Source organism: Xiphophorus hellerii, chromosome 2 (genome assembly GCF_003331165.1).
Source record: "Xiphophorus hellerii strain 12219 chromosome 2, Xiphophorus_hellerii-4.1, whole genome shotgun sequence".
Lineage (NCBI taxonomy): Eukaryota > Metazoa > Chordata > Actinopteri > Cyprinodontiformes > Poeciliidae > Xiphophorus > Xiphophorus hellerii.
In genome coordinates this window covers 28,927,539-28,955,278 of record NC_045673.1, presented here as the reverse complement: position 1 = coordinate 28,955,278, position 27,740 = coordinate 28,927,539, and the positions used below count along the sequence as shown (strand labels likewise).

The window sequence follows — 27,740 nt, the reverse complement described above, 5'->3', positions numbered from 1 at the left end:
TTTTGTGGATATTTTTCGACTTTTACGCCCTCCTGGCATCCTGCTGCAAAATTCGCTTTTCTTGTAGAGGCCCTCTCATTTCTTCTTTGGTACGCAAACAACAAAACAAAACTGAAGTTGCTTTGGTGAAGGTAAGGAAGATTTTTGTCCCTTTACAAAACCGCACCGGCTTATCCAAAATGGCCTCTGCTAGCTTGCAAGCACAGAGCATCAGCTCGAGTTAAGCTAACTAGCGCATATTAGCTCGGGAACCGGCTGGTAGCCTAGCCTGGAGACGGGTCGGCTGATTTATATTCTAGTAGAAAATGGCGTCGTAGCCTAGTTACAGCGAGTTTTATTTACGTGTAAATATACATACACGCATGCATAATTTCAGTATTTGCATATAATAAGTTTAGGAAAACACGTTGAGTCAATATTGTGGGGCGTCAGTCGCCATGAATGGGTTAGTTTGACCCAGACATAATTCTCCACACCACTATCGGGATGACAATAAAAGGCCGGTTGAGTGGAAAGCATCCTCGGCTGTCCACGCTGCCCTGCCCCGAGCCTCTGCACCAGCACATAACGTTCACGTCGGTTCTGCTGTTTTAGCATCCATAATGACGAAAGATGAATATTTAGACCACAGCAGCATGTCGGTGTTCATCACACATGCTGTATAAACCTAGCCGCTTATACATTTAATCGCTCTGCTTGTGTCGTGACGGACCTAATTTATGGATTCAGCAGCATAGTGAGCTAGCTAATTATTTATGTTAGCCGGTAGCATTAGCACGTTAGCTGACGCAGCTTCTTCTTTGTTGTCGACAAAAGGGTCCTATTCACATTCATGCATTTTGGCTCGCCGAGTTCTTTGTGTTTTTGTTAGAACAGTGACACAGAAATGGAAACACGTTGTCCTTAGATAACAAGATGTAATTTAGAGTGGTTCCTTTTTAAAATTCCTGTGAATTTCTTATTTTCCATTTTAATTTACCTTTATGATGCTGATGCTATGTTTTTTTTTCTTCTCTGTCTTCCTCAGCCCCGTTTTCCCCATCCCCTCCTATTATTCTTATTCTTTTGAGTATTCTTCATTGTCAAGCCGCCAAAGTGGAGAGTGTGATTGCAGAAGGGGGTGCTTCTCGTTTCAGGTAATAAATCACAGGGGCTTTTTTTTTTTTTCCCAAGGCCCACTAAAGGGAATATAAGTCATTTATTCCAGGGTCAGCCCTATAATAGGGTTTTGGGCTGGGACTTCCGGCATTTAAAACAAAGCAGGATGTGGGAATGCTCAAAATGGCTGTCAGGCACTTCGCATTGGGAGACCTTTTTTTCTTTTTCTTTTTTAAAGTGGGGGCTGGGTACATAGACTGATCCTTAGGAGGGATTCAAAGTCTGTTTGGTTGCACAAAAAGCTCTCCATGATTGTTAAAGATTTTAAAACCAGCTTGATGATATTGAGAGTTTATAGCTCTGGACTGGAGTTGGGAAGCAGCTGCTCATTATTCCCTCGGTGTGTAAGTTGTAGATAAGAAACGAGCTGTATTGAAACGTGATTCTATAAAAGCTTGTGAATGTAGACTGGAAGATCATGGCGTCTGATTTAACAGCAAGGCGGCCCTGGGGAATATTTCCATGTACCGCTCTGTCACACCATCTGCACTATGCACATCATCATCATCGTCATTGCTTGTGCAGATCAGAATGCTTCTGATGTTTTTCTTCAGAAAAAATTCCTTCACAAAATCTTGTGAAGGAAGTTTGTGAAAAGCTCCATCACAGGAAATTCCTAAATTTCTTCCATCTTTGTTATTGGAATCAGTCAGCAGTTTTAGCTCTGGTACAACAGGATAGGAACACCTACGTTCAATGTTTTTAAGTTAAAACGTAAAGCAATCCCCTGGCTTCTAATCTGAATTTCAATCCTTAAGGATACATGTGATGCTAGTTTCACGAAGCTGAGCTTTCAGCCTAATAACATTCATTTGAGTTAAGGTCACCTTCTAATGAAAATTATAAAACTGAAGTGTAATTGCTTCAATTAGAGCAAGACGAATGTTCAATTAAATGTTTGCTTTAGGGCTGAAACGATTCCTCGACTGATTTGAGTACCTCGATTATTAAAAAAATGTATCTGCCTCGAATCTTCGTTAAATTATATTTTATTACTTAGCGCACCGTGTTCCGGCCGGGTTATTACTTGCGTTGCCCAGCGCTCTCACTTCCGCCTGAGTTGTTGACGAAAGCTGAGTGTTAGCAGCATAACGTCCAGTTTTCAAGTTCGGCCTGGGAGGATTTTATTGATCGATGATGATGTCTGGGTCGTCATCGTTTTCGGGGGACCAAAAAGTATCCTTAAAATGGCTGGCGCGATGCCTGGAGTACGGCAGTCTTCTCTCCTCCCGGTACCTGCTGCCTGGTGGCTGGTTCAGAGCGAGCAGCGGGGAAGAGCTGCGGGTGTATTTATGCAGGTGAGCGGATAGACTGACCACTGCAGGCGGCTGGGCATTAGATGACTAACGTAAGTGTAGCTCTATGGACGAACCAGAAAATTTATTTCATATCATCCCGGTCTCAACAAATGGGTGGCGGAGCTCATCATGGCAGCACGTAGCTGGTAGATGAGTTTCTGTGTGTGACGAACGAAGGTGTTAAATCCCGTCGCTAACATGAACACAACAGCTATAAATGTCTGGGCAAGGTGAGAGTTCATCTATTAAATTGACTGAAGATGAATACATAAACCAAAAGCTGGAGTATAGACATTTTTTCTAAGCGTATTTGTGAGCTTGCAACTTTATTATTGAATTGAATATAATTTCAGATTTTTGTATAACTTTTCTTCAGGTTAACTCGGAAAACGAGCTATTATTGTTACGAGTTAATTTTCTAAACTACAGAAAAGTTCTTGTTGGGGAATGTCAACTGTGAAAAATTGGACTGATGTTGATATGCGATAGTAATACTGCTGTTATGTTAGATTTACCAATGTTTTATTTTATCTTTTTTTATCCGATTACTCGATTAATCGTAAGAATAATCGATAGATTACTCGATTACAAAAATATGCGTTTACATCAGCCCTAGTTTGCTTTTTTTTTTAAATGACTGCTGGGTTTTTTTTAATGCAAAAACTCTATCGTGCCTCAACCTGAATCCCTTCATTAACCATTTGATTAAAAACAGAACTGAGAAGTTGTCTGACACTTTATCTAAAATGAACAATCAAGTTGACCTGCTGCGCCAGAGGGGAAACAATGTTTATAATCTAGCCTGTTTCTGTCTCCCAGATTAATCTCTGCTACTTTATTGGCACTTTTGATGGAATTTATTCTTTTAAACAAATCCAGATTTAGTTCAGATTTTGTCCAGTACACTTAATGATTATAATACAAGCAACAAAAAAAAGTCTGATGAAATTGGTCAAGTAAAATCAACTTCTGAATAAGATGTTGTGGTTTTATGCTGATCAGATATTCATGAATCAAAAGCTTTTCACCTGGTTCATGACTTGCCAACATGTAGCTGCATAATAATGACATGTTGCTTCAAGCTGTAGTAACGTTCAGTCAGCTTACAGACTAATTGCCATGTTAGATGAGATAAATGGCGGTTACAAAACTAATACTTTGTTATACAGTAGATAACAAATACATGAGCAGCAGGAAAGTATTGAGCTAGAATTCAGTTTTGTAAAATAAAAAAATTTAAAAGTTAACAGAAATGTGAAGTGTTTAATGATCAAATAGTAACTTTAATTTGCTGATGAAAAGCAAAAGTTAATCTCTTCCTTAAGTAGCTGCACTCATTCACAGCAGCTTTCCCTTCCAGTTTACTGACTCTGGGGGAACTGTTAAGTCTCTCTCCAAACAGATGTTCAGAGTCAGCACTGTAGATGTGCAGATCACTTATTCCTTTAGTTTTCTTAAATTGGGTTTACTGGTGAATGGCCTTGTGTTTGCCGAACAGTTCCAGTTTGTGGCGTGAAGTTGACGCGTTCCTCTGGTTATTTTCCTCTGCAGTGCTTCTTCGGGGGGAGGAGGTGGTAGGGGTGCACCTCAGCACTATCCCAAGACTGTCGGCAACAGGTAGGGTTAGCTTTAGACTCTCAATTCTTATTGACGTAAAGCTCATCTGACCGCCAAGAATTCTTTTTTTGTCGTCACTCTGCTGAAGACTGAAAGAATAGAAGCTAGAACTCCAGGGAACTTTAATTACAATTCCCAATAGTCCTGTACTGCCATTTCTGACTCTATTTATATGTTTGTGGTGATGGGTTTTCCACAACGTCTGCTTAAAGTGAAGCTAGTAGAAAGGTAGCAGTGATTGGGATTGTGCAGGTGCTGGAGGTTTGCTCTCAGAACAACAACCTTTGTGTTCCATTCTGTACAAACCGTTCTGCTGCTGCTGTTGACTCTGTTGAACTCAGTCTTTTTGCGTTTGCAGCGAGTTCCTGGGGAAAACCCCAGGGCAAAGCGTTCAGAGATGGGTTCCTTCACGAAGCACTAGACGAGATGCCAACTCCAGCAACGAAAAAGAGCGACACGATGCAATCTTCAGGAAAGTGAGGGGGTAAGGACCCGATTGGTGTGCAAGAATTCAAATTTTTGGGAGGAAATAAAATCACAACGTATGCGAGAATTGGATTTAATCATAATTAAAGGCAACAAGTGATCTTAAAGGGGCAGTATTATGTAAAGTCGACTTTTTTGAGCTTTGTGTTATTAACTCTTCAAAAACATACCAGTGTTGCTTTGATTTTTAGGGTTAACCTAACCTGAACCAACATTTAACCCTAACCTTTTGAGAAATCTGTTAATCTCCCGTGGCAACCGTTCAGCTGTGCAAAACATTTGATGAGACCTAGCTCCGCCTTTGAGGACGATGCCCATCCTCAGAGCTGCAGTTTCCAAGTTTCTGCCTCAGCCTGCCCCCACTCAGCTCCTTCAGACTAGCCAGCAGCAGTTAGCAAACACCTGCTGGTACTGCGCGTCTGCTGAGCTCATTATACAAGCTACTTCTCAGTGCAACTTTGTTAAAGGGTTAATAGAGAAGCCATGTTGTGATGACTCCCTGAAAGAGCATTTTCAGAAAGAGCAGATGATTTTTAAAGAGACAGAGACCCAATTTCAAGGCGCTAAATTACAAAGTGAAATGTCTTAGCTCATATTTGATATATGCACCATTTTATAACTGATGGTAACATAGTTACTTGATTGTGCTATGAAATGCTACTATAGGCCTGGAAAACACATAATACAGCTCTTTTTAAATCGGTCGAGTCAAATTTCAAATGGTTGAATCTTCATTTGAGCTTTTCTGAAGCCATTTCAAGCCACACTGAGGCGGAGTCGTGTTTCTGCTTGTTTATACCAAAACAAAAGATAAGACTGCAGTCATTAGGATGGCATGTGCTTTGCTAAAAGCACTTCAGGCCTGTTCCTTTCTGCATCAGGTGCTGCTTCTCAGTACAAAACATGACTTTTTTTCCTTTTTTTTTTTTTAAACCAACCTTGCTATCTTATTTTTACCTTGTTTTTTTTTTTTTTTTTTCTTTCCTAGCATACTCAACAAACTCACGCCTGAGAAGTTTGACAAGCTATGCCTTGAGCTCCTGAATGTGGGCGTAGATTCAAAACTCGTCCTTAAAGGAATCATCTTGCTGGTACGTGAACGTTTCGGATCCGTTTAGCCGAGCTGTGCGGAGATATGTGGACGTGTTGCCGGCAGGCCGCTGCTCTTGCTGACTCGCATCCCAACTCTGGTTTGTTTCAGATTGTAGACAAAGCCCTAGAAGAGCCGAAATATAGCTCGCTCTATGCTCAGCTATGTCTGCGCTTGGCAGAGGACGCTCCAAACTTTGATGGCCCTTCATCTGAGATCCAAACATCCCAAAAGCAGAGCACAGTAAGTGGCTGTTACGGTCTGAGGGAAAGGAATTGGGTTCTCGGGCTTTAAAAAGAAGGGAAAAGTTGAGATTTGTTTTCAAGACTTGAATATGCATGGGAAAAGAAAACAGAGCAATTTTCACTTGTCAATACAATAAATGTCATGTCAGATGATGAAGAGCATTAGTGGTTCCTTACAGTCTGAGATTTTTCCTAGATTTCAAATTCAAAAATACATTATTGATCCCATTGGGAAATTAAATGCTGTTGTATCTCATATTAACTTAGATTCTTCAGTAATCGTAGATGCTGATGAACTGACCTGTGGAAATAAATTCACTGAGCTCTTTTTAATTCCACTAGATTTAAATGCAACTAGTTTAATTCCCTTTGAGAATATTATAGTATTATTAAATTGATCAATGACTGAGAACTCTTTTTAAAAAATGATTATTTTGAGTCTTGGAACTCAAATTAGGAAATCAGGTTTTGCATGAATACAGAAGCAAGTTGAGAATCTTTTTTTTTTCTTCTCCTTTCAGACCTTCAGAAGACTGCTGATTTCCAAGCTTCAAGATGAATTTGAAAATCGCACCAGAAATGTTGAAAGTAAGTCAAAGGTGATGTCTTTTGAGTTATATTTTGAAATGTTGCTACATATAACAACATTTCAGGCAGAAAACAAACAGCAGGTCAGGCTTTTTAAACTTCAGTAATCAGCCAGAGAGCGTGTGTCCTGATAAAGCTGCTGCTGCTGACCTGTTCTTCCTTTCAGTCTATGATAAACATGACAACCCTCTCACTTCTGAGGAGGAGGAGCAGCGTGCCATCGCCAAGATCAAGATGCTTGGCAACATTAAATTCATCGGGGAACTTGGCAAACTTGACCTCATCCATGAATCTATCCTTCATAAGTGCATCAAAACAGTGAGCTCATGCTTTTTCTCCTGTTGGTGTTTAATAGTTATTAACCATAACCATAAGACTCATGGTGACCCCTCCCTTACTTCCTGTTATGTCCAAAGCTTCTGGAAAAGAAGAAGAGAGTCCAGCTCAAGGATATGGGAGAGGATCTGGAATGTCTCTGTCAGATAATGAGAACAGTGGGGCCGAGACTCGACCATGAGAAAGCAAAGGTAAGGGCCCCTAACATGGCCCTCGGTGTGGGTGAGGATTGGATTTAAATTCAGCACTGTGTTGAGCACTTCCTCCCTCTCCGTGCGCTCCCAACAGTCTTTAATGGATCAGTACTTTGGCCGTATGCGATCCTTAATGAACAACAAGGAGCTGCCTGCCAGGATCCGCTTCCTGCTGCAAGATACAGTGGAGCTGCGTGAAAACAACTGGGTCCCCCGCAAGGCCTTCATCGACAACGGACCAAAGACAATTAACCAGATCCGTCAGGACGCAGTGAAGGTCTGCCATCTTTACCATATTTAGCCATGGAATGACGTAGTGTGTGGGATCGTTTTAACGATTGTGTTTTCCTCCAGGATTTGGGTGTTTTCATCCCAGCACCCATGTCTCAGGGGATGAAGATGGACTTCTTCCTGGAAAGCCCTTTCATGCCCAACAGAATGAAACTGGACAGGGAGACTCTTGGGGGATTGGCCGACATGTTTGGACAGATGCCAGGTGTGGGCTCACGTTTTCTGTTCACATTTCGTAGCTGTTTTTATTAGGATTAGGCCTTTGACACGTCTTTTCAATTAAATACATTTAACGAGTTAGAAGTTTCAATCGTTTCATTTATTTATTTTTTTACATACAAAAGTTCTGGCTGGTCTTTGTTTCATCACTCCATAATCTCTACTGTCAGGTTATTTGTGCATGTGCTTTAAGAAATACTTCAGGGAGGGTTGTTTTATTTCTTTTTGGGTTTTATTGTAATCATAAAAATAGTATTTGATCTTAAAGAGATCATTGCATTTCTCTAATCTGCTCTTATTGCTGTTTTCTGAAAAACAAAAAAATCTAGCAAATTTATGTACAATAATCAAAGAGAAAACATGGAGTAATAAATTAGTATTTCCCATGAGCACATGGCATATAGTCATGTACAGTCAAATAACAATCTCATAAGATGTGTGTATTATAGTTGTTTTTTTGTGTGTGTAAATGATGAGACCCCCAGAGGGCGCATTGACAGCGCAGATGAGTTACAGTCCTTTGACTCGATACACAATTTTCTACTGAATTATAATCTACATCTCCAACACTGACGTCAGCGTCCCAATTTCTACATCCAAAGTCTTCTCTGCTTTTGTTTCTTAGGCAGTGGGATCGGAACCGGACCGGGTGTTATTCAGGACAGGTACTCGCCCACTATGGGACGCCATCGCACCAACCCACTCTTCAACGGCCACAGCGGCCACATCGCGCCTCCTCAGCAGTCGCAGTTTGACATGGGGCCCAAGTCTTTCGTTAAGTCCAACCAGGTAATTTAGCTCGGAGTGAATAGACGTGTGTCTGACTGTTATCGGTTTTAGCGACAGCAAATGACACTTGAATCTTTGGCAGGTTCAGAACCAACATTTCCTCAACCAGAGCCAGAACCACATGAGCCAGCAGCAGGCTCAGTCCAAGGACATGCCTCCACGTTTCAGCAAGAAAGGACAGCTCAATGCAGATGAGGTTAGTAGGACAAGCTGTTAGAGGAGCTCATTGTCAGATGGTCTCAACTTAAAGGGATAGTTCAGGACTTTTGAAGTGAGGTTCTGCTAAAAAGTCAAAGCAGTTAATATCCTACCTGTTATAGATGATTCTTGTCTCCCTCGTTTTCTATACACTTAGGTTACTCCAAAGCAAACTTCTGTCGTCTAAAGTCTTACACTTGTGTATCTAAAATTGAGGGATTAAAATGTCTTAATTTTATCTAAAAAATGAGAAAAGTTGGTCTTAAATAAGTTAATCACAGGTTTTAAATGTTATTGTACTCGTATACCCTTTTTTTTGTTTGTTTTCTCTCTGGACTTTTCTGTCACAAGCAGCATTCTGTGACTCGAGGTAGATGGGGCTATGGCTAACTAGCTGCTAATACATCCTTGCTAACTAAATGGCAGGCAAAGGTAAACCTAGCTAGGTTTTTATGTCGGCAACGTTTTGGTCATTTGGCGGGTTGCTGATGGTTGTTGACTCGTTTCTGTTGCTAGTCAGTATTTATTCACAAATTTCTCTTGCACATTTTATTAGAATTTCAGGTCTTTAAAATGATCAGAAAATTCTTAAATTTGACTTGGTGAAACCTGCAGAAGCTCTCTGTCTCACATAAACATCTTCATTATCTGTGAATGAGGCAGTTGAGGCTACCGCTAACTAGCTGCTAATATACCCTTGCTGGCTAGCTAGCTTGTTTTTTTGCGTCTATCATTGGTGACAATGCAAGTCCAAAGTGAGCTTCTACTGTTTAAAAACAACTTTAGTCTGGATTATACAGGCATTTTTTTAATTAGAAACCTTGAAACAACATTATGTTTGGCATTTCTTATAATGGTAGTAGTTTGCATTGGTCTTAAACTAGCTGTTGGCTTCGTCCTTCAGGATTCACTAATCTGTTAGAACAGTGGTCCCCAACCACCGGGCCGCGCAAGAAATAATGAACTACTTCCGGATCTTTTATTTTGAAAATCCTAAACCGGATTTTACCGGTTACGTCTTGCGCGTCAAAATTGAGCCAACTTGCAGCAGAATGAGTAACAAAACAACATCGGAGTACTGCGCGCTCCCACCCCCCACCTGTCCCCCGTCCGCAGCAAAATTGCGAAGGGCTGACCGGTCCGCGTGACTACAAAGGTTGGGGACCGCTGTGTTAGAAGATGCTGGGAGTTTATCTACTGTAGGTGAAGACTGTTTTTAATTTAACAGAACCACATTCTAAAATCCAAAGCAATCCCAACTAAACCATCTCTTTGTTGGAGCCTGAATGCCCAGTGATTATAAAAAAAGACGCGTTATTCTGAGGAATCCAACCTGCTGTCAGTCTGTCCTCTGCTCTCTGTTCTGTCTCCATCTCCTCTCATCTGCCTCTACCTCCTCATCCTCTCCTCCTCCACCTCTTCCTCGCTTTGGCAGCAGGTCCACTGACTGCGATTATGAGATATGAGGGCATCGCTTCTGAAAAAATACTCACAATTTAGATGCAATTTAAGCTCCAGGTTGATTCCGCTCTGTGCCGTCTCCAGATCAGCCTCCGGCCGGCTCAGTCATTCCTCCTCAACAAGAACCAGGTGCCCAAGCTTCAGCCTCAGATCCCCAATATGATGCCTCCCAGTGCTCAGCCCCCCCGCACCCAGACCCCTCCACTAGGACAGGTAGGAGAAGACGGGCACAGACTGACTTGAAGGGGCAGTATTGTGGGGGAAAGTTTTTTTTGTTTTTTTAGTTTTACATTGTTATAATGTTCTTTTTTTCAAAAATATATCTGGAGTGTTGATTTGATTCTTTCATGCATGCTTGAGAACTCTCCAAATCTCCATGACAGCCATTCAGTTGTGCAAAACAGATGGGTGGACCTAGCTCCGCCTTCAAGGACGAAGCTGAGCTGAAGGCGGAGCTTCAGAAAGAGCAGGGGTTTTTAAAGAGACAGGCTCAATTTCAAGCCGTTCAATTACGAAGTCAAATCTCTTTTAAGTCCGATGGCTGGCTACATGTAGCATTTTTATAACTGAAGTTAACATAATTATTTGATTGCACTATAAAATGGTGCCTGGAAAATGCATAATACCGCCCCTTTAAAAAATGGGCCCTTATGTAATTTTTTAATGAGAATGTGCAATTTTCATATTGCATAACCCCCTGCTGTCCTCTTGTCAGCCTCCACAGCTTGGCCTGAAGACCAACCCTCCACCCATCCAGGAGAAACCCCAGAAGACCAACAAAAAGCCGCCTCCTGCCAAAGAGGAGCTTCTGAAAACCACAGTAAGAGAAACAGACATGCTGATGGTGGAAAACCCACCGTCAGCGAAGCGCCTGCTCATTCCGGTGCTGTTTCATCCTCTCACCAGGAGGCCATCATGACTGAGTACTTGAACAGGAAGAACCTGACTGAAGCCGTGGGCGGCGTGCGGGAGATGAAAGCGCCAAAGCACTTCCTGCCAGAGATGCTCAGTAAGATCATCGTGTGCTCCCTGGACCGGCCCGACGAAGACAAGGAGCACGCCAGCACTTTGATCCACGCCCTGCGCACCGACGGCCTCATCACCGGAGAAAACTTCATGCAGGTACAGGAAGCCGATGGAATGGCTGGAGCTGAGATGCAGAACCCAGAAAGGTTTCAGACAACATTTTGGCAAAACCCCCACAGGGGGTCTCATCTTCAGCAAGGGGCAGACTAGAAACATGGAGCACAAATCTGTAAAGATGTTTTGCTGCAAAAGACTTGATAAAAGTGTCGAAGTTCATCTTCCAGGAGGAAGCAGTTAGTCATGATGATTTAAAATAAGGTTGATAATTTCCATTCTGATACTTTTTGAAGGAAAATTTTGTGTGGTTTTTATTTCCATTTTATTTGTTTTTGGTTGCTGTGTTTTGGATATTTAAAATATCTTCCTATTCCAGAATTAAGTATTTTTTACATAATTATTTATTGGTCTCATGATGGCAAACTTGCATTATTTCATTCTCAATATAGTGGTTGAAAACCACAATATTATCATGTATGAAGATAATTTATTGTCCAGTAGAATTTTGTGTGAGATGGTTCCAGTGAGCCTCTGTGGAGCTGAACACAAATGGACTCCACTTCTCCAATTCTTTTCCCTTCGGTGTTTTTAAACAAAATAATTATCATATTCTCTGAACTATACGTCACATCAGTCAAAAAGTGTATAAAAGTCACATTTATTCCCACCAGGCTTTCCTCAACGTCCTGGACCTGTGCCCGAAGATCGAGCTGGACGTGCCTCTGGTGAAGTCCTACCTGGCCCAGTTTGCGGCTCGGGCCGTCATGGCGGAGCTGGTGAGCGTGGCGGAGCTGGCCCACCCGCTGGAGAATGGCACCCACTTCCCGCTCTTCCTGCTCTGCCTGCAGCAGACGGCCAAGTTGAAGGACCGCGAGTGGCTCACCGAGCTCTTCCAGCAGAGCAAGGTCAACATGCAGAAGATGCTTCCAGGTACAGAGCCGCTCTGCCGCGCCTCCTGCTCACACACTATCACTTTAACAAGGTCTTTGGTTGGAGGGCATGAGCTCAACTTAAACACAACTTTGTTTAGTCGGTGCAATTAGGAGTAGAACGGCTAATGTAACAAAGAAACTGACCATCATATATTTTTTTGTTTTGTTCTAAACATGGAAAAATAAACGGCAACAAACCTTTCTGATGGTTCAGAAAGTGTAATTAGAAATTATAAATATAATTAGGCCTGTCACAATAGCAAATTTTGCTGAGCGATTAATTGTCTCAAAAAATTATTGCGATAAACGATAATATTGTCTGAAGACCTTTTTACACTGATTTAATGGAAATGACGTAATAATGCATGCGATTTCCTGCCAAAGATAGATACACTTTATTTTCAAAAGAATATTTAACACTGGAGCTGATAAACAAAATAAACAAAACAACCAAAAACAAAATGGATTCTCAGTCTCCATTAACAAAAAATGTACTTGATAAAAACTAAACAACATAAAGCCAAAGTGGAAATAAATACTGCATTCAACCAAAAGAGTGCAGATTATGAAGTCTGTATATTATGTTGCCCTTCAGTAATAATTAGATTTAAATAGAGAAGATGGGCACATCGACTACCTGATGCAATAAGTTCACACTACATGATTTTTTGCTCCTATTTTTCCCCTTATGACAATCTTAGACCTTTGATCTTTCTAAGAGTGTGTGGTGTGTTACGGTAGATCCTCGTTGCCGCTCCGATCTAAATCAGGGTTTTTCCCCGACTGGGAGCTTAAGCAGCCTGTTAAATGTGACAGGTAGCCAATCAGAAAGCGCGGATTCTCCTCTGTGTTTTCTGAGGGGAAATTACGTCGGGGAATCCCAAACAGCTGACACGGCGCAACCCGAAGTCCAGCCGACATGGAAACAACATTAATGTTTATTCAACATGCAAAGAATATAGAAATGACAAGGGGAGGAGTTGGAGCGAAATTGCTACCGCAGTTGATAAACCCGGTAACTTTTCAGCTGTTCTTCGTTAACGTGACGTAAATAGGTTCTAATGATTTTCATTCAGTCAGGACTTTACGCTGACACTAGTTACATGCATTGCAGGTAGATTGTAGTAAAGCATTGATTAATGCCTGGTTTTAAAATTAGTTCACTGGACTTGTAGCCATTATTTTGTGTCCATTGTTGGACACCACACGGCAGGATCGAACCCGATCGAACCGTTATACCTAGGATTTCTGTCGGCTAATGTTTGGTCTGTCAGGTTTTAAAAATGGGCCGACAATCGGCTGACAGCTCTAAGATCGTGTAGTGTGCGCTGGGCTTTACACTAAGGAAATGAGGAAGGGAGGATCAGTGGAGAGCACCGGAGTTGAGCCTTTTTTCATTCGGTGTCATCAACAGAAAGAGAAAAAGGTCGGGAGAGACGATAATGCCGATAATTGAAATGACGTCGATAGTTTTAATTTATCGTACGATTAATCGATTTATCGTTTATCGCGACAGGCCTAAATATAATCTAGAATAAATAGCAGATCACAAAGGACAGAATAAGACTGAATAGGTCTGTCCTTATGGATTTGGAGAACTGCCACCGATGCCTGATTATAGATATTTATTTATTTTTTATCCAATATTGGAACCTATTACAGGTAATACACAGTTAATATTAGATCTGTGCATCACTATTATAGTTTTTTTTTTTTTGTACCCCTCCAGGGGGTCTTTTGTGGGCTCTAGTGTCCCTTATATGACAGTAGGCTGACAGGAAACGGTGAAGGAGAGGGGGGAAGACATGTGGCAAATATCGTCGGGTCCGGGAGTCGAACTCGCGACGGCCGCGTCGAGGACTCAAGGCCTCCAAATACGGGTCGCGCTAACCGCTACGCCACCACAGGTGCGCCCGCATCACTATTATAGAACGGTTGAAGAAAAATGACCCCCGTCTTCCTTAATTGACGTGATGCCGTCTCCGCCCCCATGAGGAAGTAGAGCTGTCCTCTGACAACCACACTGTTATTAAGGCAGACTAATGGACCTCAATGGGTTACCCCAGACATTTTTTGAGTCATTTTTGCCTTATAATCCAACACTGAGGCAAAGACGGCGGACAAGAAAATTCTGTAACTGGTCCTATATCAGGTCTGTAAGGTTATTAGTGGGAAATAATGGAGAAATCAACGATAAAGCCCAAGAGGACAAATGAGGGACAAAAAAGTCTGATTGGATGTAAGTGTGAACGCTGCGGGACAAAATGGGCGAGTAATGACTTTAATAATACCGGCTTGAGAAAATCTGCCTTCAGGAAAATGCTTAGAAATAAGCAGTATTATGAAACGGTGTTTAAATGCCAATATAGCAGTTAGCGCAGTCTGTTTTCATGCTGCCATAGAGCTACCGTTGGAATCTACACGCATAAAATCCAGCATAACTACTTTCACTTATTGATCTGGAAATGATTAGATGTTTAGCATTGTTATTTTACTTTAACTGAGTCGTTAGCACCTAGCCTGAGCCATTAGCAGCCCTGAATCGTTAGCACGGAGCTATCAGTAAGTACTGTAATGACAAAACTGGGATGTTTACTACCGGTTACCTTCGTGGTGCTGACTAACGTGGTAGTTCCCGTCCATCAGTTTCCTTCAACTGGACGTGAGGTGGGCTGCAGTCCATGATCCACTTCTTGCGTTATTCAAGACTCCTTTTTGATTTTGGAAATATGATAAATTGTATTCCTCCCTCTGTATGTTCTGGGTGACGGCTGTCAGGAATGCATATTACCCACTGACAACTTGGACAGTGATTATCTATTATTTTCCTCAAAATCTCTGACTGCAGCGTGTTTTCTATGATAGATACTGTCAATATTGTCGGAGTACTATCGTTGGAACACTGATTGGTCAGTTGCTGACAAGTGCCCTGGAATGATTGGGGGAGGATTGCTCTACGTCAGCATGGGGGCGGAGCCGGTGTCATGTCAATTGGCAGAGTGAGCCGAGAATGCAGCCTTGAGGAACTCCACTAGTCAAAGCAAGTCATAGCAATCTCCTAAATGGACAGGAGTGACCACCTCCATTTTTCTTGTTTTGGCAGAAATAGATCAGAACAAGGACCGCATGCTGGAGGTTCTGGAGGGAAAGGGGCTGAGCTTCCTGTTCCCACTGCTGAAGCTGGAGAAGGAGCTGCTGAAGCAGATCAAGGCCGACCCATCGCCACAGTCCATCTACAAGTGGATTAAAGACAACATCTCACCCAGGCTGCACACCGACAAAGGCTTCGTTAACATCCTCATGACAAGGTGCGCTTCAGCCCCGAGCAGCTCCACTTTTCTATTGGCAGAACAAAACTTTGTGACCGTGTTGCGTCTGTTCCAGTTTCCTCCAGTACATCTCCCAGGAGCTGTGCATGGTGGAGGGTGACGACCAGCTGGCAGCCCCCTCCAAGGAGCAGCTGGAGCAGGAGAAGCAGCTGCTGCTGGCCTTCAAACCCGTCATGCAGAAGTTCCTGCACGACCACACTGAGCTGCAGGTCAGCGCCCTCTACGCGCTGCAGGTGCACTGCAACGCCAGCAGCTTCCCTAAAGGTACGGCAGCCCCACGTGCTTTTATTTCTCATTTAAGACATGCTTCTAGTTAATTTTTGTTTTGTTTTTCTTTCTCCTGTAAGGTATGCTGCTGCGCTACTTTGTCAACTTCTACGACATGGAGATCATCGAAGAAGAAGCCTTCCTAGCATGGAAAGAAGACATCACCCAAGAATTCCCTGGAAAAGGAAAAGCTTTATTCCAGGTATACGGCCGTCAACACTCAAGAAGATTCTGAGCTAGAAAAAAATCAGCTGCTGAATACAATTTGGTGACATTTTTCCCCAGCGAACAGTTTGACAACTGACAAATCTGATCTTTTCCCATTCAGCAAATGCACTACAGCGCTGTAACGTTGTGGTGGACACCGTTTTTTAACTTTAAAATTGTTAATGGGATGGAAAAGACTTACCGTACATTCAGACTATAAAAAGTGACTTATAGTCCAGAAAATATGGCAATTATTTTCAGTATCTGGTTCTCAAGACTCACTTTGCTGCATGTTTCAGTTGTTTTTCTTCTGCCTGCACTTGACGGCACGAGGGACGTGCACAGCGTTTCCTCTATTATCCAACGGGGGGCGCCCCAGCCCAACAATTCCATCCACCTCCCCCCACAAGGGGGCCCTACTAGTGCTTTTAAACAAAAAAGTTTAACGTCTTGTTCTAGTTCCTAAAGATAAATCTGTATTGCAGGTCCAAACTTCACCAAGCATTGCGACGTTAATTTAAATTCCATCACACCGCTCAGTTTAGACACAAAGCGCTAGAAAACTAACTTTAAATTTTTTTTCCTCATCCTGTCAGGTGAACCAGTGGCTGACTTGGCTGGAGACGGCAGAGGAAGAGGAGTCTGAGGAAGAAGCAGACTGAGAAACAGCAGAAGCATCATGACCTAGATCTGCCATTTTGTTGTTCTCACCCACACTTTTATTATTTTAACACCACGCTTTATTTAACCACTACCACACGGCACCGAGCTGCTTCCGTCAATCTAAACCCAAAGCTTGTTAACTCGTTGGGCTGAGAAGCATCGTTTGACCTAATGTGGATGTTTGGATTGTTTTTTTTTTATTATGTTCTTGGATCTGTGTTCAGTCAGCTACACATGGAGTTTAAAGCAACTTTATCCTGTTTATTTCCTTGTTTTTGCTTTGTTTAGTTTTTCACTTTGCATGTTGGTTTTTTTTTTTCTTAATTCAAAACCTTTTCAACTTATTTTCCTTCAGGCAAAAAAAGAGAGAAAAAAATTTAACAGATATTTAAATACATCTATGAAACGGTGTTGATGATAATCATTACATTCAGGTGCGATCCTAAGAAACGGCAGTAAGGATTTGGTGATTCTCATAATAAAAATTAAAAAAAACGGCCCAACAAAGAGAAGACGAAGCAGAAAACATTTTTTGGTGTTAAAAAAAAAAACCCATTAGTTTTATTAGAGCGTAAATCTTCTGCATGACCAGGAGGTGGCCCTGTTTTCTCCTGCTATGTATTGTGTATGATTGGTTGCAATACTCCTCTTCAAGATGTTACAACAGTTGGGAAAAAATGTGATCACTGTTGTGGCGCTGAACCGTTTCCAACTCTGCCTGTGTTTCTACCTCTTAGTTATAGATGGGCTTTTTGTTCTCATGATGAAATTAAATAATGAGTCAAAAACAAAAAAAGGTTGAGCATTTCATTCAGTCCTGGCCTGATTGCACACTGTAAACATTTCCAAGAAGGCTTCTTCACATGGGATTACAAGTATTGATATTCAAAGAAGGAAACATCATTTCTGCAGCTTAGTAACCTGGTAGAAACCTACCCATAATGCAGTTTTGTCGCAGATTGTTGGGGGGGGGGGGGGGTGGCTTATTTGAAATCTCAGCGTAAATGTCTCTTGGTGCGTGGAAAACATGTAAACAACTTAACAGTTAAAAAAAAAAACGTACCCAGATTATGCTGATAAGCTATGTGTAGGGTAATGAATATGAATCTTATTGTAAGGTATTCATAATTATTGTGCACCTCTGTTGCTATAATGTCAATAAAGTCCAGTACATGAGCACCAGCACTTGTCACTGTTTTTAACTGCTTCTCTTTACAGGTTTAAAGAGAAGTAAAATACAGAGAACGTAGAATGAACATATATTGCTACAGTATTTGTGAATATGAAGAGATCATAATGATTCTGCTGGAGAAGAAATGGGCTTTAGTAAGTTTATACCGCTACCCATTTATTTGTTATACTACTGTCATTTTACTTTAATTTAGAATGTTCAATAAGCTTCAAAAATAAGACATTTATTTAATGGACTATTTACTAACGGTATTCATTTACTTCTGAATGAAATGGCTCTCCATAGCGAAGCCGCTCACGAGGTTGGGCTGTAGCACGGATGATTCCCTGGAATGGAGCCGCTCTTCATTCCTGGTCCGTAGGGATCCAGAAGTACTCCACCACCTTCCTGCCCCGGCGTGAGGGAGCCGAGCCGGGGCGCTCCCCGTCGAAGGCGGGCAGTTCGTCGAAGTGACTGGGGCCTGGGTCCCTCCCCGTGTGTGGGGCTGAGACTCTCAGCATGGTCCTACAGGAGGACGATAAAAAAGTTTTTACCTCTTTTGCTGCAACGTGTCATCAGATCAGACCACCTTCAGAAGGTTGTAGCTGGTGTGTCTGACGCCCCCTGGTGGCCACAGGTTGCACAACACCAGCAGTCGACCTCTGATTTTATGAAGTTTGGGTTCATAGTTAACATTTTTCTTTTAACAAATGTAAATATTTACCATACACATTGAAAAAAATGCTTAAAGGATCACATTTATTTGCTCAGAACATTCAGCACCTGGAAATGACTACAGATTCCAATCTTTCAATGTCCAGCAATTTGATTCTATTCAGAAACCATTTTTAATTCAGAGACCAATTTTCCTATTCAAACATTCTAGAGATTCTGTTTAAATTGTGGGAGCCACAAGAGGAAAAGACAGTGTAAACGAATCCAAAACTTATTTAAAACAATTTTACAAAGTTCCAAATTCCATGAGTTTATGTTTAGACAAATTCAGGTTTGTGCATAAAAATCTGCAACCTAAATCACTGGTAATAGGTTAGCTTAGCTGCCTGGTTTTTCACTTAAATAAAAGAATTATTAAAAATATTATTTTACAAGAAAATTAAACTGACTAAAATCAATTTTTAAGCTTTTTGAATCCATTCAGAATTACCAAGACCAGGAATTGTGACTCTCTACAGAATCAGGTTTTTTTTTTTTTTGTTTTTTTTTTGGAACTTCTAGAAGTGACTATTTGCTTCAGCCTCAGATCAGCTGGTTTGATGCTCAGGTATCTGTCTTGGTATTGGAAGTAAAAAAAAAAAAAAAAGTGGATCGGTGCATCCCTAGCAGGAATAAAAAATTTTTTTCAAATCAGTAACTGATCTGGATAGAGATGTCAGACTGAGGACGACTCTACCTGGATGAACTTCTCTCAGGCTCTTCAGATCCGTCGTCCGGTGTGCTGATATATACAGGATCTCCTTCCTGTGCAGAATTCGGACACATAAAAAAGAAGTGATGTCAATGTGCATTTTTTTCTGTTGTGCAGTTGATTTGGGAATATGCTTACTGTGAAATTTCTTGGCGTTCCATCTGGATTTTTCAGGATTTTTACCCGCTGATTGCTCTCCGTCATACACAGGAAGTAGCTCTTGATGTTAGCCTGACACTGTTGGAAATACAAATTAGATTTATATTCAGCTGCCATGAGTCACTACTTTACGGAATCACTTCATGCTATACTTTGGATGATTTCTACCTTATTTGCACATCTCCAAGTCAGTAATATTTTTCCATTCTTCTTTAAACAATAAACTTAAATCATATTCAATTAAAAATATATGAGGACATAAATTTTCTATTCTTGCAACAGCTTCTCACTTAACTTTAACTTGAACACTAACATCTGAATATGCCTCAATTTAAACTCTTTCATTTCTAGCTGGTTATGAACCTCGACGCTAATCTCAAATCTGTTGCAGCTTATCAGTGTTTATTCCAGAATTGCCCATTAAATTAGCTTAATTAAACATATCAGCCAAATTCAGTAATAACACATAATTTTATGTGTTATTTAATTTACTTTAAAGTTAAATATTTAGCTTTAAAGTTCAGAACAATAGCTTGGATCTAAATATTTCCCCTAAATCTAAATATTTCCCTCAGAGCTATAAACTAAATATTATACTCAAATTAACTAAAACCAAATGAAGTTACAAAATAATTATTTAGCCTGTTAGCTTGTTAGAAGCTAAATATTTAGCTTGCTAACACAATATCTTTCAAACTAAAGTCTTTCCTGCAAAGCTAATTTTTTGTTTGGAATTGGCAATTATAAGTGAGTATATAACATTTGTGAAAATATGACTTTGAAAAAATGATCTGCATTATTCTCCTGTAGGACGACAGACTAAATAGCTCAAATAACTGCTACTAATTTTAGAATGTGTAACTTTCAAAGCGAATAAAAAAAAAAAAAACTTTCAAAAAGGTTAGCCCAAGTTACATGAAGTTGGTTTGTCACGTAAAACACACTGATGTTTGTGGCTGCAACTTCACCAAGGTGACAAAGTTCAAGGTTTCTGAAAGCGAAGTCCTTACAGCTTTGCTCCGCCTCTGAGCTTTCAGGTCCTCGTGAGCTTGGAGGATGTTAGTTAACTCGTGGTGCTTCTCCCTCCAGCTGAGGCACTCGGCCATTTTCTCCTGCCTCTCTCTGTTGGCCTGACGCCTCTCGTCCTCGGCCTCTCGCTGAGCCTGGCTGGCTCTTTGCCTCTCCTCTTCCGCCGCCGTCGCTTTACGCCTCAAACTCATCTCGCTGCAAGCAGAGTACACCAAATAACATCCCGACACACCCAAAGTATTTTTGTTTCCATTTCAGGTTATGCCTCGACGGAGCTAACGAACGCTCACTGGCAAAGTTTAGCCACCAGAGGGAGTACGTTATTTGGATGTCATTTGTTAAACGTCCAGTATGTGAATGATGCCAGGTGTTAGCACTACTTGAACAGCAGCAAAGGGGAGGATGACCAGATCATCAGAGGACCGTTCAGTCTTTGATGTTGCCGTTTGTTTCAACACTGTAAATACATGCAGGGCTTCACCGTTTCCTAGCCACTGAACATCTTCAAACTGCCAGTCAGTTTTCAAGCTGCCAAAGCAAGCAAGTAGTTTTTCATCGTCATAATTATCTCATTTCATGTCTCATTTTATATAAGAAACACAGAAGAACTGAGGTGCACAAGCTGTAAATTTACAGCTCCTGTTTAGACTGTAAATGGATTTGCTCAATGTTCCATTCTAGTTTTCTCTGTTCTGTATGTAATGGAAACTGGAATTAAAGGTGCCATTTCAACCAAAGGTTTGGAATGCGCTTCTGAACCAGACGCTCCAAAGCGTCCGGTCCATAACTCTTCAACACGCTGTCAGCTCCGAGTCAGAAAGATGTTCAGTTTCCATGAGATGATATTCAGAAAGCATTTTATTTAATAATTGATTTTAGTTGCCCGCATAAAGTCTATAATGTCTGCCCATGTGCACCAGTCAAGGCTGTTAATTATAACTTGTGAAATGACTGACGGGCTTTAAATTTTCTGGTCGTTTAAAGAAATAACCAGTCAAATACGGAAAATATTCCGTTAACGTGACCTTTGGTACACACATGTATGTGTGTATATACGTGTGGGGGTGAGTGTGCATATGTAGAGTATAAAGAATAATTTTGCTGAATATTTAAACCTATTCTGTTAACACTTCACTACATATTAAGACAATCAAGCAAGACAATCGATAAATTTGTATTATTTAGAACAGGTTGGCTCTTCTCTGATTGTTTTAACTAATCACAAATGGAGCAATACAGATTGCTTAGTCTTCAAATGGTTTGTCAAATTAAAAGATGCATTTTTCGCTAGAATTTAGACCCGACCTGAAATCTGCTCTGGGATTACCAGAACTATTTGCCTGATGGGGCTTGGGCTTCTGGCGCATTTAGCCTGCAGGGCATGGAGAAAGAATAAAGAGAAAGCGAGATCAAGTTGCTCCAAACTACGAACAACATTTTTGCCCCCTCTCCTTTCTTCAGCTGTTTTTTTGCCTTTTTTGCGGAAGATCAGTAAATAAATTATTGGTGTTTTTCCATCACCTGGTATGAAGTGTGCTTTAGCGTTAGAGTTGCACCACAGCCAGGAGAACAGGACGGCTTGCTTTTATGAGTAGAGTATACTGCAGGCTGGGTTTGCGCCTGATATAAATCTATTTACTTATATTATCATATGGCCTTATATATAGTTTTATACATTTTCTTTTCATATATTTATTATTGTTTTATTTCTTTGGATACTAGGGTGGCTTATAATGATTCGAAATACTGTATAGGAATAAATCTGGTGTTACATGTCAGTCATCGGGGGGAAGCACTTGGTGGGGTCAATCAGATGACAGGGGGAACCAGTGCTGCCCCCCCCAGATCTCCCCAATCAGATACAATAAATCTAAACTTACTGTCCTCATCTGGATTCTGGTATTTTTTCCTATAACTCTCTCCAGAGTTATGGAAGCTCACAGAGACCAAATCCATGCCTGTCCAAACACAGACTGGCCGGCTGATTATGAAGCCTTTTGAAGTCTCCTGGACGTCCAAGAAAATTCTGACTTGCATCTTCATTTCTGCACCCTCCCCAAAATGTTCCACTGAGCATTTAGGGGGCAAAGGTCAAAGGAAATTAGTAACTCAAATGTAGTAAAATTGTTACCAGAAATGAAAATGAGTTCCAAATTTATGACGAATAAAAATCCAGGGCATGCATAATAATCAGCCCTCTTTAGTTGTGGCCCCGAAGTGCAAACCAGTTCAACAACTCACTAAACACAACTACAGATTTAAAAACACAACATACTGAAAAAAATCAGCAACATTAACTAAGCACAACTACAAATTACAAAACACGATGACATTAACAAAATGGAAGAAGTAGAGAGATTGCTGATTGGACAACATTACTTTTGACTTTAGGACTGTATCATTCTGGAATTTGCTCCCTCTTTGTTTAGCTGAGAGCGAGGAGACACATATTGGCTAAACTGTGAAAAAGAACCAAACTCTTTCACTTCGTAATTTGTCCTGACTCAAAACAGTCTTGTGTAGCAGTGGCTATCAACAAATGCGCTGAAGCCAGAACAATTTCCGGTTCTACCCAAAAGTGGAATCATCCAATCAGCGATGTGTCAGGTTTCCCCCACTGTGACCTGCCTCTCCTGTTTCGTTGAAGTCGCTGTGTTTTTAAAATTGTAGTTGTGCTCGGTGAATTGTTGAAGTGGTTTGCACTTTAGAGCCATTGTATTCTTTAAGATAAAATCCAATGTAACCAATTGGCCTCAATTCATTGGCGATCTGTTTCAGCTGGTGGTCAAGGAGAGCCTTGAAACTAGCATCATATCTAAAGTAAGTTCAGGCCCACGCCAAGTCACCCTGAACACACCATTACCAAGGTGAAACATGGAAGCTTTTTTCCCAACAAAGGAGCTAGTTAGAGTTGATAGGAAGAACGATGGTGCTAAGAACCTGTTAAAGACTTGAAAAATGTTTGCTTGGCTAAGGTTCAATATTTTGGACAGTTACATTCAATTTTGGTGGAGATGAGGTGCTAAAACAGCCAGCCGGCCATCGCCAGTGTACCTTTCTTTAATCTGGACGTTCTCCTGTGTGATTTGCCTCAGCTTGAGTCGCAGCTCATCCTTCTCTGCCCCCTGGCTCTTGTTCTCCTGCAGCAGACTCTGGTTCTCCCCAGAAAGCCGCTCCAGCTTCAGCTTGGCCTCAAAGTAGTTCTTCTCTGTTTGCGCCAGTGTGAGCTGCAGATCGGCGAGCTGCGAAAAGCGAAGGCTTGAAGTCAGAACAGGCACAGCAGCTCACGATCCAATCAGTTTCATTTACTTATTTAGTGTTTTTTTCCCCCCGGTGTGTGTGGCTGTTGTACGGACGTAACTTGTGACTACAGAGAGACGGAGAAGCACTTTTGGAAAGCTACTGCAGTTCTGACGCTTGATGTTTGACCTGTTTGACTTGAGCTGGCTATGTTGTGTTTTGAGTGAGGAGAGAAGATGGAAGAGTAAATCTTTTAAACCTTATCAGCAAACCTGAGACTTTTTTGTCTGTAATATTCAGAAATATTTGAATTTTGGACATTTCTTTTTCTTTTTTTTTTGTCACTCCTAAATGTTTTAGATGGTCAAACTTATTTTAATATCAGACAAAGATACTAAAAAAACAACAAAAAAAACTATTAAACCTTCCTGGACCTATGTGGAAAAAGGTAATTGCCCCCAAAACTTAAAAAGCTTTTCTTCCACCCTAAGAATCAACAGACGCCACTGAGTGTTGAATCACACGGAGATTTTTCCGTCTCTGTGTTGGAGCAATTCTGTCTCCATTCTTCTTTGGATATTTTTTTGTTCAACCACATTGACGAGTTTTAAACCACGAATGGCTGCTAATCCACAAATGCGCAAACAACCGAGCTAAGTTTGCATTTACCGCTTTAGCTATTTTTTGAAAATGTTTAGCGCACTTAGCTTCCTTTAAATTAATTTTTCAAGATAAACTGTAAAGCGCCAAATTGACTGACTGTTTGTAAACTTCCAGTTGAATACAGTTCGACATTTGTGTTAAAGTTTCGGTTATTGAATTATTTAAGTAGTTAGACGTTTGCGTTCGTGCTCTTATTTTGAAGTGAACGAAGCGTGTTTACGCAGCAATTCCGTTTCCTCTCATATTCCGTCTCTTTTCTTCCCCCTAAAATGATCAAATAACAAAAAAAAAAAAAAAAAACGCAGACAGTAGAGAGCAAAAAATAAACATCAATACAATATGAAAAGGCATTATAGAACATGTACATTACAAAGTCAAAGATAAATTTATGCTTGAGAGTTTTACTCTTTGAAGGGCCAATACAATTTAAACTTGGACTCTACCTGGAGTCTTATGTAAAATTAAAGGCGATAAAATCAGGAAGTCAGTTTTCGTTGCAGGTTTTTTGTCGCGGTGTGAATGTGAGGTGAACATGTGTCGACCTGCTTCTTGAGCAGCTGGAGTTCTTCGCTCAGCCGCGTCTGGTCCGCCTCGGCCGTCTCCTTGTCGCGCTGACACCGCAGGGCCCGAGCCTCGGCGGAGGCCCTGCTCCTCTCAGCCTCTCCCCGGGACTCCTGCGCCTCCTCTGCCGCTCGGGAGCAAAATGTCGCCCTCTGCTGGCTGTGATGCAACTTCTGTTTCAGCTTAAAAAAGACAAACAAACGGGAGGAGGAGTTGGGCGCGTGCTGACTGGGTCGAGTAACGGTAGAAGTCAGGTGTGTTTGTTCGGAGTAAAGGTCCTGCTTTCAATAGGCGACCTGACATTCATTCGAGCCGGTCTCTGAAGGAGCGGAGCTGCTGGTTTCTGTGCTGTTTCTGCACTCACCTCCTTCACTTGTATCTGCAGTTCCTGGTTCATGTTGCGGAGGTTCCTCATCGTCAGCTCGCTCTCCGTGCGCATCACGATCCGCTCCATGTGGATCTCGTTGGACAGGAACTTGTTTTCCCTCCGCAGGTCCTCGCATTCCTGAGAAGTGTACATTAACGGGGAGGGAAAGCTGCAGTTTGTGTTGGAAACACGAGGACCTGCTGAATGAAAATGATTAATTGTGTTATCCTAGTAAATTAATACACGTCAGCACTTTGGAAGGTTATTTTTTGACATCTCCCCATCCGGACAAATCAAAGAACATTAATGTTTTTACTGCTTATACTAATCAGGTAGAATGATTTATGTTGCTCCTTTTTTTATGGCTAATAACCCATAATTAATCTAAAATGCAATCCGGATTATGGCAGCTTGATCTAAAGGCTGGGTGTTCAGATGGTGTGCAGACTCTGACAAAAAGGTTATGATGAGTTTATTTCTTGTCATCTTAGAAGCTAGTAAGATATACAGAGTTTTGAAAAAAAAAAAGAAAAAGGTTTAGAAAATCTTAAATCTTTATTATATTCCATCGTATTACAACCACAAATTTCAAAAATATTGGGCAGAAATTTGGCCAGAACTAAATTGTGAAGAGGAAGTAAAATGATATCTGGCTTTTAAAAATGTTTACAAATGAACTAATTTTAGCTTTTACATGTGGTTTTGCATATTGAATGGAACATGTCACCTCAGGTCAACATTCTAGCCTACATGCTATCATTAGTGTTTTAGCTAGCATTAGTTTTTAGTTAATTTTAGCTTTAATGTGGGGTTTTCACATTGCATGGAATGTTCCTGTAAGTCAACATGCTACTGATGGCCTACAGCATCACTACCTGTAAGTCATAAAATACTAATGACCACATGCAATCATTAATATTTTAGCTAGCTTTAACTAGCTAATTTTAGCTCTGACATTGTTTTTTGATGAAGTATGTTACCTTAGCTTACCTCGGCTAGCTTTAGCTTTTTAGCGTATAGACTGCTATGGCCTTACGGTTTAGCTCCTTAGCTGGGATCTGAGCTCTGACTGAAACTTTTCACTCATCTTCCAACAGTTTTTCTACACACATTTTGCAGGCTTTTGATTTTTCCCCTCCTGCTGCTTCTGCCTATTTCTTACGTTTCTGCAGTTTTTCTGCAGTCGACTTCAAAATATTCTGCTATTTTCATCAGTTGCACTCAGCTTACAGCGTTTTCACAAGAAATAAACATTTCCCAAGTTATGCCCGACTTTGTGCTGTTCCACTGTACATACTCCAATAACTTGAAAATGTGGAAATGATTTTTGCAAAGTGTTGCAAAGTAAATCCACAAATCCATGTTTGCTACTTTTTTTTGGCTCTTGGGTTTTCCATTAGAAACAGCATAGTAGCCACATTTCTACACAGTTTAACAACCTATCAACCTCAAACCTTTTACTACTGACAAGCTGTGAGATAGTGAGTTGGAGAAAACGTTTGCAAGGTGCTTCCTGTTGGACGTTTCCTGTCAGAGAGGAGAGACAATCTCTCCTCTTTGTTTTGTGATGAGCTCCAGTCATTTGTTAATTTTTCAAAATGGTCAAAGTAGATCTATAAAGGCCTTGACACCATTCTGCTGTCAGTCATGACCTTGTCTCTCTCTACCCTCCTTACCTTCCTCTTCCGAACCAGTTCCCCCTGCAGGTGATTAATCTGTAGGAAGGATCCGCCGGAGCCGACGGCGCTGACCGGCCTCACCGCCCGAATCGGCCTCCTGGGTCCCCTGGGGAGAACTTTGACCTCTTCTGTCACCCCGTACCCAAAGTGCCCGCCTCTGCTAACACCACTGCTGCTCATGGAGAGAGATTTCTGAAAGCCGTCCTCCATCGAGGACTTGCCAACTGTCTGTAGGTCCGTATGGGATTTGGCTCTAATGGACATGTTGGTACCAGGTGGCCGTAGCTCCACCAGAAGGCCTGCTGTCGTTGATCGTAGCGATTGAAGCCCGAAGAGAAGAGCGGGGTCGTTTGGGACGACTCGCTGAATGAACGTCTCAGTCTGGTGTCCGGTTCACAGGGAGTATCCCATCACCAAGTGTCATTCAGTATTCATCAGGTAACGTGATCACAGCTACACCTGGAGGGAGGGAGGTAAACACAGGTCAGTCTGGAACACCTTAACGTTAGTTCATACCAGAGTTTTACAGCCTTTTCTTTTATTTGTTACACTTTTCTTTCCAACACACTAGTTTGTTCTTCAGATTAATGCTACAGGATTCACGTCTCATAAAAAAGGTGGAAAATGTTCTGGGATGGTTTGAATAAATAAGGGTCAAATGATGAGCACAACGGCATAAAACAATGCAAATTAGGGTAAATTTGGTTTTCTATGTGTTTGATCTGTTAACTACGATTAGGGGCTGAAAAAATAAAATAAAATCACAGGAACAAACACAACATTACAAGAACAAAGTTGTAATATTATGACTTTAAGTTACAGAGGATTATGTTCTCTTCTTTGTTACTATTCTCAGTAAAGTCGTAATATTACGACCTTATCCTCGAAATATTACAACTTTGTTCTTAAAACATTACGACTTTATTCTTGCATTAATTCAACTTTATTCTCATAACATCACAACTGTTCTCGTAATACTTTGACTTTATTCTTG

At 41.2% G+C, this 27,740-nt stretch overlaps 2 protein-coding genes and 1 non-coding gene across 3 annotated transcripts; 2 read left to right on the top strand and 1 right to left on the bottom strand.

The window, feature by feature from the left end:
- The first annotated feature begins 1,027 nt into the window (after positions 1–1,027).
- Positions 1,028–17,630, top strand: eif4g2b (eukaryotic translation initiation factor 4, gamma 2b). The gene is made up of 19 exons (XM_032545833.1): positions 1,028–1,136; positions 4,432–4,557; positions 5,548–5,650; positions 5,761–5,892; positions 6,416–6,482; positions 6,649–6,800; positions 6,899–7,009; positions 7,107–7,289; positions 7,367–7,508; positions 8,148–8,311; positions 8,394–8,507; positions 10,055–10,183; positions 10,686–10,790; positions 10,877–11,092; positions 11,725–11,983; positions 15,089–15,293; positions 15,370–15,578; positions 15,662–15,783; positions 16,385–17,630. Exons 6-19 carry the CDS (start codon positions 6,717–6,719, stop codon positions 16,448–16,450), a joined length of 2,109 nt encoding a protein of 702 aa, XP_032401724.1. The 5' UTR covers positions 1,028–1,136; positions 4,432–4,557; positions 5,548–5,650; positions 5,761–5,892; positions 6,416–6,482; positions 6,649–6,716; the 3' UTR covers positions 16,451–17,630.
- LOC116713196 (small nucleolar RNA SNORD97) lies at positions 9,796–9,981 on the top strand. Its single transcript, XR_004337819.1, has one exon. It is a non-coding gene; the product is annotated as a small nucleolar RNA SNORD97 (small nucleolar RNA).
- Positions 16,643–27,393, bottom strand: LOC116708082 (rootletin). The gene is made up of 8 exons (XM_032545857.1): positions 26,744–27,393; positions 25,065–25,205; positions 24,682–24,882; positions 23,291–23,478; positions 20,218–20,431; positions 19,187–19,285; positions 19,034–19,101; positions 16,643–18,147 (listed from the first exon to the last, which is right to left on the bottom strand). Exons 1-8 carry the CDS (start codon positions 27,008–27,010, stop codon positions 17,988–17,990), a joined length of 1,338 nt encoding a protein of 445 aa, XP_032401748.1. The 5' UTR covers positions 27,011–27,393; the 3' UTR covers positions 16,643–17,987.
- Positions 27,394–27,740: the final 347 nt, after the last annotated feature.

Bases quoted from the DNA above. Each gene is read 5' to 3' on its own strand.
- eif4g2b (XM_032545833.1), top strand. From the start codon at position 6,717: ATGCTTGGCAACATTAAATTCATCGGGGAACTTGGCAAACTTGACCTC. The intron at 7,010-7,106 runs GTAAGGGCCCCT...CGCTCCCAACAG, and splicing joins TCGACCATGAGAAAGCAAAG to TCTTTAATGGATCAGTACTT. The intron at 15,579-15,661 runs GTACGGCAGCCC...TTCTCCTGTAAG, and splicing joins CGCCAGCAGCTTCCCTAAAG to GTATGCTGCTGCGCTACTTT.
- LOC116708082 (XM_032545857.1), bottom strand. From the start codon at position 27,010: ATGTCCATTAGAGCCAAATCCCATACGGACCTACAGACAGTTGGCAAG. The intron at 20,432-23,290 runs GTACACTGGCGA...CTCTGCTTGCAG, and splicing joins AACGTCCAGATTAAAGAAAG to CGAGATGAGTTTGAGGCGTA. The intron at 19,286-20,217 runs GTAAGGACTTCG...TATTTCCAACAG, and splicing joins CTCAGAGGCGGAGCAAAGCT to TGTCAGGCTAACATCAAGAG.